The sequence below is a fragment of the Carlito syrichta genome, unplaced genomic scaffold (genome assembly GCF_000164805.1).
Source record: "Carlito syrichta isolate Samal-C Ts95f unplaced genomic scaffold, Tarsius_syrichta-2.0.1 Scaffold304160, whole genome shotgun sequence".
Taxonomy (NCBI): domain Eukaryota; kingdom Metazoa; phylum Chordata; class Mammalia; order Primates; family Tarsiidae; genus Carlito; species Carlito syrichta.
The window spans coordinates 239,523-254,104 of NW_007248256.1; the positions used below are offsets into that span (position 1 = coordinate 239,523).

General features: G+C 38.0%; 1 protein-coding gene across 2 annotated transcripts in view; it reads left to right on the top strand.

The window, feature by feature from the left end:
* RAB3C (RAB3C, member RAS oncogene family) overlaps nucleotides 1-14,582 on the top strand; it is a 260,871-nt gene that overhangs the window by 216,623 nt on the left and 29,666 nt on the right. For both annotated transcript variants that reach the window (XM_008059479.2, XM_008059478.2), the window contains exon 4: nucleotides 8,030-8,154. In XM_008059479.2, coding sequence (XP_008057670.1) covers nucleotides 8,030-8,154 — 125 coding nt within the window. The remainder of the gene's footprint in view (nucleotides 1-8,029; nucleotides 8,155-14,582) is intronic.

Sequence of the window (14,582 nt, forward strand, 5' to 3'; positions counted from 1 at the left end):
GACTTCTTAGGTGTTTTTGTCCAACGCAGTCTATCACTCGCTCTTTCATTAAATTATGAATTCAAGGTTTCTGTTTGAGTACCTTCTGTGTGCCATATATTTTGCTGAATGCTGGAGATGTAATGGTGAACAAACAGTTGAGGTCTCTGCACTCACACTACCTGTAGTCTAGGGGGACATAGATGGGCAAAAAGTCATAGTGAGTGATGTGCAAAGCATATGAGGGCCACGTGGGGGCACCTAATCCAGAGGACTACGTATGCTGAGACCAGATGGAAGAGAATAAGGGAGCCTGACACAGAAGCAATACATGTGTTTTAGACAGATGGTACATGCGATGGCTACAGGTGATTTCTTGCAAAGCTAATGAAGCTTAAGCTCACTTATGTGCCAGTAAACTGGCTCTTTGAAAAAAGGAAAAATATATCTAATGATCAGTGCCTTTGAGTATAGCCAGCTCCAGAACACTGCTAAGCTTTGGGCCCCTTACTAGGATAGACACCCTCTAAATGTCATAGTAGGACCCCCAGAGCAGGCTCTGAGACAGAAATTTACATGTAATTAGTTTATTTGGGAAGTTCAAGAAATACCCATAAGGGGAGGGAAAGTGAGCTGTGAAAGGAAAAGCAGTCAACAAAATGTGTGTTTTCAAGCTAACTACCATTATGGGTAACTAGAGCCTAATTCTACCAAAAAAATTCTGAGAAATCGGTATGGTAGCAATCTGAGGAGATAGAGCTGAGGCATTTATACACCAGTTCCTGTCAATCACTGGCTCTGGTCGGCTCCTTGTTGTGTTATTTCTTTGTTGTATTTGACCTTCCCTGATGGGCAGAGTGACCTTCTATTGCTTTGGAGAAAGCTGTAAAGCAAAGAGATGCAGATACTGGCAGTTGGAAGTCAGCCAGCAAGCACAAAAGTGGTAAAGCCTGGGGGACATAGTGTCTACTAAAAAATATCCTGTACCTAATTCTGTATTTATAATTTACATTTTTCTTAAATTGGGCCCTCAAATTTTTATCAATTTTAGTCCTTACAAAACCTGACACCACCCATAGTAATAACCCTTACTTGCTGAAAATACAGCATGTGTGGGAAATTCAAACAAATTAATATGCTCCTATCAGAATTGGAGAGAGGAAGAGAGAGAGAGTAGCAAGAGATGAAGCTAGAAGCTAGAAAGGTAAGCCAAAGTCATGTTAAGATTGTTATACTGGTTTTTTCTAGGCCTGACTGAGATTTGTGGGTCTCTGCAGGACTCAGCTGGGATCCTTGTATCTCACTTCTGAGACAGGCTGACAGAGCCGTGCCTCCTGGTATGGGATCCTCCCATGATGGAGAATAAGAACACAACGAGGCCAGGCACATTGGCTCAAGCCTGGTAATCCCAGTACTTTAGGAGGCCGAGGCAAGAAGATTGCCTGAGCACAGGGGTTCGAGACCAGCCTGGGCAACTTGGTGAGACCTCATCACTACAATAAATCAAAAAATAAGCCCGACATGGTAACGTGTGCCTGTAGTTCCAGCTACTTGGAAAGCTAAAGCGGAAGGATCACATTAACCCAGCAGGTCGAGGCTGCGTGGCTGTGAGCGTGCCATTACACTCCAGCCTGGGTGAAAGAGTGAGACTCCAACTCAAAAAAACCCAAAGAACACAAGTGGATTGAGGGTGTCTCTCCTTTCCTCTTGCTCACAGTGGTACATGTCAGATCTCCTTATATGCCACTGGCCAAAGTGATTCACTTGGCCACATCCAAAATCAGAAGGGCAGAGAAATAAAATTCACACATAGGGAAGGAAGTAATGACTAAGTGAGGACTGTGATACAATCTACTACTGGATGTTCACCAAAATGTTAACAATGGGGATAGTGAGATTTCTTATCTCTTTTGTTTTCTTTAGCTTTTCTCTATTGTTAGAATTTTTAATGAGAATATAGCTTTACCAAAAATGTAAACCTATTTCTTTAAATTATAAAAAATTATATCAAATATTGAAAAGTATTTAAGGATTCCTTTTAATTTTTTTCCTTTTTAACCCATTTATTAAATGAGTTAATTATACATAAAATGTCTAAGCTCCTTAACTTTTTAAAACTACCTATTATTGCTATTTGTAGCATATGTAAATACTCAGGTTTTATTGTTTCTATTTCTAGTTTCTTACTATTGCCTTCTCATTTTAATTTATTTTAATTTTATATGTATCTTTGTTAACCATCTGAAAATGTTTGTGATGTTAGATTAGAAGTAAAGAAATAGATTACTTAAAAACTAAAAAAAGGCTGGGTGAAGTGGTTCATGCCTGTAATACCAGCACCTTGGAAGGCCAGGAGTTTGAGACCAGCCTGAGCAACATAGCTAGATCTTGTGTCTACCAAAAAAACTCAAAAATTTAGCTAGGCATGGTGGTACGCTCATGTAGTTCCAGCTACTCAGGAGGCTGAGGTAGAAGGATCACCTGAGCCCAGGAGGTCAAGGCTGCAGTGAGCTGTGATTGTGCCACTGCACTACAACCTGGGTGACAGAGTGAGACTCCAACTCAAACAACAAACAAAAACTGAAAAAAGAAAAGTAGTTGAAAGGAGTCATCCAATAATGTTAGTCCTCATTGACATACAAATCACCTTTTTAAATACCTCTAATGAAATCACCAGAGATTCTATGTGATTGTTCTGAACTGGGATAATGTTTAAAAACCCTCTTAACAGTGAGAAAAATTAAATAAATAAACGATTAAGTGAAAAAAATAACAGAAGGACCAATCCTCTGTGATGAGCAATGGAGGTTGGAAGTTTCCTTACAAACTTGAAGTATGCTGCAATACTAAAAAGCTAAGGATCCTAAATGTTGACAGTGATAAGAGAAAAGAATGCTGTAGAGAAATAGTAGCTTCCAGAATTAGAAAGACGCTGCTATTAAGATCTGTTCAAGCTTCACTGGGTGAGGAAGGATGAGTCATAATTCTCTCTGATACCTCATTTTTCCCACGTACAACCCAAATCAGACTCCAGGAGACTATCTTATTGGAAAACTGTATTTCAGAAAGTTGTGGTTAGCAGGAGTCTATCATTCTCTATGAGAAGAATTTAAATTGATAGGAAATTACTTGTATACCCAGAACAGGAGAGAAGAATACTAGAAATATTAGAGGGCTTTGGTTTGTATATCTATTTGCTTGCTTACAGCTCTCCACATCAAAATTATTTTTTCTGTGCACAGTTCATTTATGTGTAAACATCATAAAATAGCAAAAAGTCTTTTCATCTCTCTCTGTCTCATCCAAGCTTTTTTGAAAGACTCCACTTTCATATTTGACAAGATATGAAATGGGGCAAACTCTGCTTTCCTCCTGTCTTTCTCTCCTTTGAGATTATATGCAAACATTGAGAAAAGAGTTGGGGGTGTTTGTTTCAGCTAAATGTTAAATTACATAACAGGTTTTTTAGCAACTATGCTCTTGTACTGGTAAGATCTGAGATAACTGCCATTTGCAGAGTAACCATGGTGACCAGCATATGGCTTCTGATTCCATTAATCTTGTTGAGATTAACAGTAAATCCCAGAGGATCTTTTCACATGTATATTATTTGGTGACAGTCACTCTCAGTATGTATCTCTACCCAACAATAAAATAATAATAAGACAGTTATTCTAATGAGGTGATTAAAAACTCATACCCCAAATAAGAAATTTTATAAAATACAGCAAATGGCCAAAAAAAGTAAATACATATAAATACCACGTGAGAGAAAAATTTATTCACCAAACGTGTCATAGCCCTAATAAACATCTAGAGGAAGGGTCATTGACTCTCAGTTAAAAATGTCTTGTGTAAACTGGGCACAGTGGCTCATGCTTATAATCCCAGCACTTTGGGAAGGAGAGATGAGAAGATTGCCTGAACCAGGAGGTCAAGACCATCCTGGGCAACTTGGAGAGACCTTGTCTCTACAATAAATTTTTTTAAAAATTAGCAAGGTGTGGTGGCACACACCTGTAGTTCCGCTACTTGGAGGGCTGTGGTGGAAGGATCTCCTGAGCCCAGCAGGTCGAGACTGCGCTAGCCATTAAAAAAAAATGTACTTGTGTAGAAACTCAGTCTGGAGATATAAATTGAAGACAAAAAAATTTCCAATAATTATTTAGATTAAATAAATTAGAAAGAATTAGTTGAGCTGGATTTGAGAAGAGAAACAACTGACTACTCAAGAGATGTTTGCGCCTTAAAAAGTAGAATGTGGTCCTACCTAAAACCATATTTAGCCTACAGTGGCCCCAGAGTAAGTAGAAAATGTAGTAGTTACATTTTACAGGCAAAGATACTGACGTTAAAGAATTCAGAATGACCTCCCCATACCCACTTAGTACTAAAGTTTTCTCTCAAACTGACTGAATACATTGATATGAGTTAGAAGGCAGAGACTTGGGTTACTATCCCAACATTCTCTGACCCTAATTAATATTATGGTGTAAAAAAATATGCATGACAAGTTCTTTCTCCACTCTTGGGGCTTAAACTTTCTCTTCTAAGTTTTCCTGAGTTAAAGGGATAACTTGAGCTTTTATTTCAGCCTACATCTTTATACATAAAAGAAATATTAAGAGCACAATTGCATTTTACAGATTTTAAGACACACTTTTTTTTCATATTTTACCATCTATGACGTTGAGATATATCTTTTCATCAATGGCTTATTATGATCACCATGCAGCACTACCAAACATGAATTTTATACCTTGTGCATGAGCTAACTTGATCATAACAGCTAATATTTTCATTGTCTCAACTGAGTTTGTATTTGTTGATACATGGATAGAATGTTATAGTGTATGCAGAAAGGGTATAAATGTGATATAAATGATATGAATACTCAACTTGGAGTAATGATTATTATCTTATATTTTCTTGCAAAGCAGTAACCTAATGCTCTATAGGAGCTAAGAAGGGAAGATATGAGCAGATACAGTTTGTAATTTTTATTATTGAAATAGGCATGGCATGATTATCTGTCAAGTGCTAAGGAAAGCAACTAAAAATGTTCTAAATCCTTTAGAATACATGAAAGAAATTTCAAAGAAGCAGAAAGCTGAAGTGACTGACAAGTGTATCAAACAAGGCTATTGTTAAGGTATTATGACATAACTAAACTTGCTACATCTTTTTGTGCCTGGCCAATTTTTATCTTACAACTTAAGTCATCTTAGATTTTGTGTGTAGTAGTTCATGAATCAACCAGCATGGTTCTGATCCCCTCTTGCTGATTGTGAGACTATACCTAAAGCTTCCCTCCTTGCTCTGTTGATGGAGAACAACAGGAAGGCCAAAGTAGTCAAAACTGAAGCCAAACATCAAGCATTTGTGACCCTGATTTCAATCATAAAATTAATCAACTCTTATGGCAAATCAGTCTTTTGTTCACCTCAGCACAAATGCCCCAGATCACAATTTTTATTTCATTAAAAAGAAAACTGGTCTCCCTTGAATCTCTAAGTCTTCAAGATAATGATTCTTTGTAATCTTCTGGTAATTTTAGAAAGTCTTCATTTTACATTATTTCTTTGACAATTTAGAACATTTGAGGAGGTTATATTGAAATATTTCATATGTAAGAACAAATGAGGAGGGTGGTGGTCCTGATATAGTCATGGCCAAAAAGAAGCATGTTCTGTCCTGAACATATTTTATAAATTATAAGAGAACAGGGAAAACTGTATATGCACAAATGTATAATCTATTGCAGTAGCCTAAGACATTATGGATTATTATGTTGGCGAACTGAGATAATCAGACATATTTAATGGTAAAAGCAAGCATTCCACTAATTTGGTTAAAGGATACAAATTAGCTAGTGGATACTGAATTATGTACCTGACTGAACCCTCACAAAGCACACTCTGGGTTGAGTTTTTACAGTCAAGGGTGCAGTAGGATAAATTAGCCCCATTAGAGGCGTGCTCAATTTCCTCAATGAAGTTTTTGTTTATAGGAAGTCAGGAAGCTGTGTCCTCTACACCCTGGCCCCAATTCCTTCCTTACACAAATGTAAATCTCTCCTGTGAACCCCTTGTCACTAATCTCATTCTGGGTATCTGAATTCTAGCTGTGCTACCAGGATCAGAATTTTATTAACATAAGGAATCTCTACCTAGGACTTTTCAAAGTCCTTGGCTTACAAAACTGGTAGGAGCAGAGGGATAATTAAATATATATATATATAAGGAAATCTTATCAGATTTGAAAGAAACTTTGGACTCTCGTAAAAATATATTAGCATTTGAGATTTAAGGTATATCCAAACATGGTATTTTTTATACCTTAATTCATTAAATCACTATGAATTCATCATTTTTCATGTAATCCGCACATAAGATGAAGTGAGGAAAAAGTATAGAGTTTAGAATTTCTGTCTTTATTTCTCCAGCCCATGGATATATGCTGATTCTCACTGTTACTAAATATATTAACTGATACATAATATATTAACTTATGTATCAGAATTTAAAAGGTTATATTCCCCAGATTGTTGTGATAAAACATGCTGTGCCTCTGAGATGGCCAGGTGGAATCAAGAGTATATCTCACCAGATACTTTAATCTCACTTGAAAATGTGTATTTACTTGGTTCAGGGGAATACTCGGAAATAAAACCTTATCTACTTTTTAGCTCTTTCCTTTCTTCTCAAGAAGGAGAAGCAGTGATCATATCTCACTGAAAGCTCTCCTGCTGCAGTCTAAAGCTATTGCTTTTTATTCTCTTGTCAAGTAGAGAACAACTCGTCCCTATTTTCTATTCAATAATCCCGAAGGACTTGACAATTGTTAGTAAGACCATTCCCAAGCTTCCCTTTCTGACACTTTACAATTCTATTTTTCAAAATTTTAATCATTTGTTTAGGTGGTTTTTAACATTTTAATATCTTTCTCCTGACCATCCACTGGGCAATATGGCTTTCCCAGTTATCTTAGACTGTCATTCTCAAATAAAAGCTTGGCCAGTATAAAGGGAATATTAAAGAACATGGCTTCCTCTCAGCTTCCTCTGTGGATGACAAAAAATGCACCAGAACCTCACTTCTTAAACTTTTAATGAGTAGCATGGAAATGTATTTAAGAGCACAAGCTTGAAAGCCCCACTGCCCGAGTGTGATTCCCAGATCAGTTATTTTTCTAGCTGAGTCATCTTGGACAAATTATTAAACCTCTGTCTACCTCATTTTTCTCAACTGTAAAATGAGGATAATAACGTCCCCCTTAAGTATTAAATTAATGTAACATATATATAAAGGATTTAGAACAATACCTGCAAAAGTACACTATTACAACTATTATCTATATTTCAAAATCAAAATTTGGTTATTTGTGTCATGATCCATACCAGGGGTTTATTCTAAATTCTAACTATCATGTTTATACCCACTTAAAATACCAGCTTGTTGTGGTTGTAATTCTGATATTAATCAAACTGGCGTTTTTTTCCCTAGAGGTATAAGGCATGAATATATTGGTTTTCATAATTCCTTTTTTAAAAAATAATGGTTCCCCTAGATTTCCCAAGCCCCAATTGCCTTGGCTCTTTACATTGTTATTGTGATAAGAGAAAATGATGTTTTTTGTCCACTGGGCTGTAAATAGATTGAGCAACTGGAACTGAGAGGTTTCTCAGGACATGGGCCAGTTACTGCTAAAACTAGAGATATCTTGGGCAAACCAGAGTGGTTGACTACCTGACCTGTAAAGGTATTATATAAGGTGGGGGGTAAAAGAGGGAAAGGGAGCTAGTACTATTAATCTCATCAAATACAAAAGAATTCTTAGTACATCTCCACCGTTCCCTTGATTTTTGACTCATGTAATCTCTGATGAGTATCTGAAGGGTGAAATTGCACTGAACTAATTAACCGTAAATGTCAGGCATTTGGGCTTCATTTTTTGCTATTATCATCATCCGTGAGATGTATTTCCTCTCCTTCATTTTGTGCTCCTCTGATTTTCTCTGATCATTTTGTGCTTGTTCTTTTTCTTTTAGGTCGACTCAAGTCAAAACATACTCTTGGGATAATGCCCAGGTTATTCTGGTTGGGAACAAGTGTGACATGGAAGATGAGCGGGTCATCTCAACCGAGAGAGGTCAACGTTTAGGAGAACAGCTTGGTAAGAAACAAATTCAAAAACAGAAACAGAACTTGGTTGTTTTTTGTAAAATTGTACAGAGTCACAGCTGATTATCAGAGTTGGGTTAATGAAATGTTTGTCAACCTGAAAGTGGAAAGCAACACATCCTCCATAAGCAGTGCATTTCTTCCTACTTATTGTGGCATCATTAGAATGCAAACACAATTACAGAAGTTACTGTAGCAAAAACGATACCCAGAACTTTGGTTTTAGGACAAAGTATGCAAATTCTTATTCCATGAGAAACAGGTTATGCTTTACCCACTGTTTCTTTGATTTGTTTTCTCCATACACAAGATTTTGCATTGAGTGAGCCCTTTATTTTATTATGTGATTATTGCTATCCTTCAGTTTTCACTGGAGGAGGGTAACGGCACAGAATAGGTCACATTCTAGATTCTGGGTATAGGAATATCACTGGTCAGCCAAGTTACTATTACAAACCTCTTTGAGACTCAATCACCTCATCTCTCAAGATTGAACAGCATAATCTATGTCTACTTCACCAAGTCCTTATAAGAACAAATGAGATAATAGACATGAGAGAGCTTTAGAAATGGCAAAGCCATTTCAAGGACAAATCATTGTATCTAAAGAGAAAAATGATGGTGTCCATAGGGTAGAGATTTAGTGCAAAGGAGGGATTGATGATTGACTGAATTATTTGACATTTTTACTGAGCACCTACTGCATGCCTTCCATCATGCCAAATATCATGGAGGATACAAAAAAGTGTGAGCCACAGTCCCTGGGCTTAAGTTCCTCTCAATTAAGTGGAGACTAGAGATACACACAAAAAAGCAGAAAAACAAGACACAAAAAACAGACCCATGAGGAAGAGATGATCCAGAAGGCAAATGCCAAGAGGAAAGCAACCGGAGAAGGAGGCAGACACAGGGAGGGAGAAAACACTGCCAGAAGGAGATAGAGGAGTGGAATGTGATAGGAGACAGATGAAGAGCAATGTAGAAGAGCCCTCTGGAGAGGTAAGGCATGGAAATGAGGAGCACCACGAGGAAGAGTGAGTGATGAAAAGAGATGGAGATCGTATGGATGAAATGGCAAGACAGCTTGAATGGTCTCTAAAGGAGAGTTGACTTTGAAACTACAAAGGAGAGGAAGCATTACGAGTAAAGGGAGCAGTGGAGCATGGACACTGAAATAAGCATAAGTTGAGGATGGAGAATAGAAAAGTGAGAACCTGGCAGAAAGGTGCAGAAGTGAGTTGTGGGTTTGTGATGCAAATCCAGCCCTACAGGTAAAGGTGTTGGATTCCTTTGTGTGCTCATGTTTTTTCTATAGTCCAGTGAGAACACTAAGGGGATTCTTAACAGATAAGAGTCTGATTTTCCAACCTTTTTGGCCAGGACCTCCAGCCAAAAGCACATTCAATTCATCAACCCAATGCACACATATGTAGAGAGAAAGAAACAAAAGTTTCCCAAAACACATTTTAACTTTACTTGGTAAGATTCACTCTATTTTCTATCTTAATTTCTTTCTACTTTTTGTTTTACTAAATGATGGTCTCACCCCACTAAGTTGATCTTCAGGCCTAGTAATGTGTCTCAAGCTACAACTTGAAAATCAATGCTAAGAAGGGGGTGATTTGGGATTAATCTGCTGGTGGGGTGCAGCATGAGTTGGAAAAGCAAGACCCTCTCAGTGGGTCACTCTTTTTCTTGGTATTCTTTTTTTTTTCTTGAATTGGAGTCTCACTCCGTTGCCCAGACTGGAGTGCAGTGACACACTCCCAGCCACCGCAGCCTCAACCTGCTGGGCTCAGGCGATCCTTCCACCTCAGCCTTCCAAGTAGCTGGAACTACAGGTGCACACTACCACACCCGGCTATTTTTTTATTTATTGTAGAGACAAGATCTCACCAAGTTGCCCAGGTGGGTCTCACACCCGCGGGCTCAGGCAATCCACTCACCTTGGCCTCCCAAAGTGCTGGGATTACAGGCTGCGCTACCGAACCCAGTCCCCCAGATGTTCTTACAGCCACTTATGAAAAAGCTACACAACTGATATATGGTCTTGCTGTGCCTGTTCTTGAGTTTTTAATCTTCTCTGTCATAGGACCTCTCCCATTCTATGTTTTAAGAACTCAGCAATATTTTCTTAGTCCTCTTAGTGTCTCAGAAATATAGGAATGGAGAATAATAGACTCACAAAGAAAGAAAGAAAAGAAACCTGGGAAGGGGTTGGCAGGGTGACTTCTTGACACTGTCTCTTCCCCACCTCCTGTGTTTTCTTAACTAGCTAGGTTCGTGTCATGTGGGGGAAGAAATGCTACAAAGATGTAGGATGTCTCTACAAATAAAAGTGAAAATTGCTTGGTTCAAAGCAAAATACATTGCTTAGTTTCATTGGTACAAAAAAGGCAGGCTTAGTTTCATTGGTACAAAAGAGGTAGGTAACTGGCTAAATTTTTTTTACCACCCTAATAAATTACTTGGGTATTGAAAGACCAAGTTATGAAAGGGGGTGTTAGAATAATAAAATGCATCAAGAGGGTGACTTTCCTACAACTCCACTAACTGAACACACAGAAACCCTTTCTATTCAGCACACAGATGAGCAAAGTTCCTGAAATGGTGAGGCAGAATGTTTTATGTTTCTGCACAAGTTCTTCCAATGATTTCTAATTGATTTTTTGGTCTCTATTCGATAAAAACCCAGCTGTTGTCATAGCAACGAACACACGTGCATTCTTGGAGAGTCATTTACCTTCTCTAATGTGGTTTGTTCTCCTCATGACTACACACGCTCCTGCAAATGATCAAGATCATTTATATGAGAAAACACTTTCACAACCTAAATGTAAAGAATTTAAAGGTCTTTATTTTATTAAAAATTCCCGGGAAAATTCCATTCTCCAGAATACCATCACATACACACAAAGGTTAGGCATTGTTTTTTAAATTACGTTACCACAGTATGGCAGATGGCTCAGAAATAACTGCTTTATTGATCTGGTTACAATTAATTCTCCATTGTGGATTGTTATATCCGTACAACATTTTCTCATCCTAATGAGGGTACTTGATGGAACCAAGTTGTGTCTGAGCTCTTTAAAATTCTTGTGTGGCAGCTGCCCTTGCTAATTCAATTTAGTTCACCAAACACTTATTAAGTGTTTGCAGAATGCCAGGTACTGGGAATGCAATGACAAATAACCCTACCTTCTAGGAATAAACATAATGCTTGAGATAGACTACACAGACAATGAGCATTTTTCTGGCCTTCCCTTTCCCAGCCATTTTGTTTCATTGGATCCAGTTGAGCAGCTCTCTCCTTTCCAAACTCCGCCACCGTGGCCCCTATGATATGACGCTCTCGGTTCTCCTCCCTCGCCAGATATGTGTTCTGTTTTCTTGGCAGACACCTCCTCCACTTTCTGTCTCTTGAACTTTGACTTTCTATCCTTGGTCCACCACTCTTCTCTCTCTACACCCTCTATTGGATATTTCCATCCACTCTTAAGATTTCAAGTCTGCCTACAGACTAATGCCTAATCACATTCCAGCCCTGGACCTCAGGGTGGAGTTTCAGACACCTACGTTCACTTGCCAGCTGTGTGTATCCAGTACTTCTGATTTAGGGTGGTGGTCTAGTCATTTGCAGCTGAATTAGTTGAAATTCTTTTCCAAATGCATACTCATCAACCCAACTGAGACCTGCTGCATCAGAGTTTTTCAAGTTGAATCCTTGATCTATGTTTTTTAACAAAGACTTTCGTACCTTTAATGCAACAGTAAAATTTTAGAACACTGGCTTCCATGGGAGGGAGTTTGGAGAGGGTAGCGAATTGCTGCCTGGGCTGAACTTTAGGAAGTCTAGGAAGTAGAACTTTATCTGGTAGCTGGTATTATTTTCCCATGCTGTTTTTAACATTTGGTCTGTATGTATATACCTATAACAATATATAAGAATGTTTTGTGTATTTTTATTTTATATTAAATTTATGATATAATTACATATATATGTAAAATCTTATAATTTACATTTAAATGTAAAACAAATGTTAAATGAGAAAAGATTGGGAGATAGAATTAAAAATATAAGTTTTCACCAAATAGAAATAATTTTTTTTTCTTTTTGAGTTGGAGTCTCACTCTGTCACCCAGAGTGGAGTGCAGTGGCCGCTCCCGGCTACCACAGCCTTGACCAGCTGGGCTCCGGTGATCCTTCCATCTCAGCCTTCCAAGTAGCTGGAACTACAGGTGCACGCTACCATGCCCCGCTAATTTTTGATTTATTGTAGAGATGAGGTCTTGCCAAGTTGCCCAGGTGGGTCTTGAACCCATGGGCTCAGGCAATCAACTCACATCAGCCTCCCAAAGTGTGGGATTACGGGCTAGGCCACCAAGCCCTGCTAAAATAGAGATAATTTATCTGGGAATAAAAAGACAAGAAATTTATGGAGGGAAATGGATTAATCTTACTTTGAAATCACAGATGGAGGACTACTTGAACAATTTTTATGGGCTCTGAAAGAACAGAAAGTACAAAAATTTCTTGGTTTTTAAAAAATGTAGTCAGAGAAACAAAGACTACAAAATAATTGTTTCTAGAAAGAAGCAATTATTTATAATTTGTAAAGATCCAGTTTTTGAGTGTTTTTGATTTTCATGAATATTTCTTCCTAAAGCAATAACAGATAATATTCCCAATTACTCTTCAAACAATTGTTATAATATCTTATGGACATGTGTATTACTAAATTCCAGATCCCCCTGCATCCTTCCTCCTTGTCTGGCACAGAAAGCCCATGAGAATTTCTGACAACCATAGAATATTCTTATACTTTGCCATCTGTCTAAACTGTACAGTTTTTTTCCTTTCTTTTCCCACTGACCTTTTTGTTTTGATTATTTATCTGACAAATATATATTAAACACCAATAATATCAGGATTCATAAAATGTGTATTTTCCCTCTTGTTCGGCTTAAAGTTAGATTTATATATCAGAAAAACACTCATGAATATCTACACAAGACTGGGAAACAGCATACACGTGTAACTTGAACTAAGGAGGGGCAGGGTTCTATGAGTGTGTAGTCTCTTCTATTTTAGGAATATTAAGACTGACAAAAAGATACATTCTGTATCTATGAACTCTGAAACATACTGATTTGTAAATATTGGATTAATTAAACAATTTCTTCAGGGAATTGTCTGTTGAAGTAGAAAGAGGTAAATTTAAGACACATGAAAAGGGTTACTTTTTCATTTAACAAGGACGGTACTAATAGAACCAATTATCTCCAAAGGTGGAAGCTGGAACAGTCAGGATATATAATTACTTCCCAATAGGTCTAGATAAATCACCAAAGGCAGATTCACTATGGCTAATGGAGGGAGTTTGGATTCTGTGGGATACTTCTATTCAATTGAGGATGAGAGCTTGGGCATATAGATCATGCTGCACCGTATCCTTGGTATCACTCTCAGAGAAAGGGTGACTGAAGTGAATGAAACATTATAACCCCAGACAGAAAAATCTACCTTCTTGGATTTTAGTAACCATCCTTCTGATCTCTGCCAAGCCTGAGTAACTCCAAGGTACCTAACTTGGGAACCCTGACACTGGGATTTTCTAATTTGTTCCTATGAACCTTTTAGTGTAAACCACTCTTGTCTCTCATTACCATCCCAGGTAAGAGAAAGAAAGGCAGTGACCGCAGTGTGAAATCATGTGGTGGGAACCCTGAACTTTCCATGGTCTGATCCTAAGCAACCAGATTCTTTTTAGACAATTTCCATCAGGAAAAATTATAATAGCAGCATCACACCTTTCCTGATTGCTAAGCTCCACTTCAGTCATCACACCCTTGGCACAAAATTGAGTTGCACAATAGGTCTTAACTGAACTTACTTTTCTTTCTTAAAGTCCAGGAGGAAATTAGGGCATCTGTAGTTGGTAAAACTCTGATCTTGGGCCTCCCCACAGTCTTTCAGTGATTCACATGATTCAGAAGATGCCAGAAAATAACCAGATAGTTATTAAAGATAAGTTCTCTTAGATGCAATCTTAGGCAAACACATAACTTCTTTTTGCAAAATCTCCTCAGCTTTCTGGAATTTTCCCAACTAATAAACTGAAAAACTCTTCAGTTACCCTGTCCTGTGCTTTATAAGAAACTTGTGGAAGCCGGGCTCGGTGGCTCAGTCTGTAATCCCGTGCTTTGGGAGGCTGAGGTGAGTAGATTGCCCGCTCCTGGCCACTGCACTCTAGTCTGGGTGACAGAGTGAGACTCCAACTCAAAAAAAAAAAAAAAGGAAAGAAAGAAACTTGTGGAAATTTTTGGTGCCTCATTCTATAGGCCTTGAAAACTACACTGAGATAGGACACTATTTTAGGGAAACTATAATCAGGACTACTTAAGAAAGTTTCCTTCTAA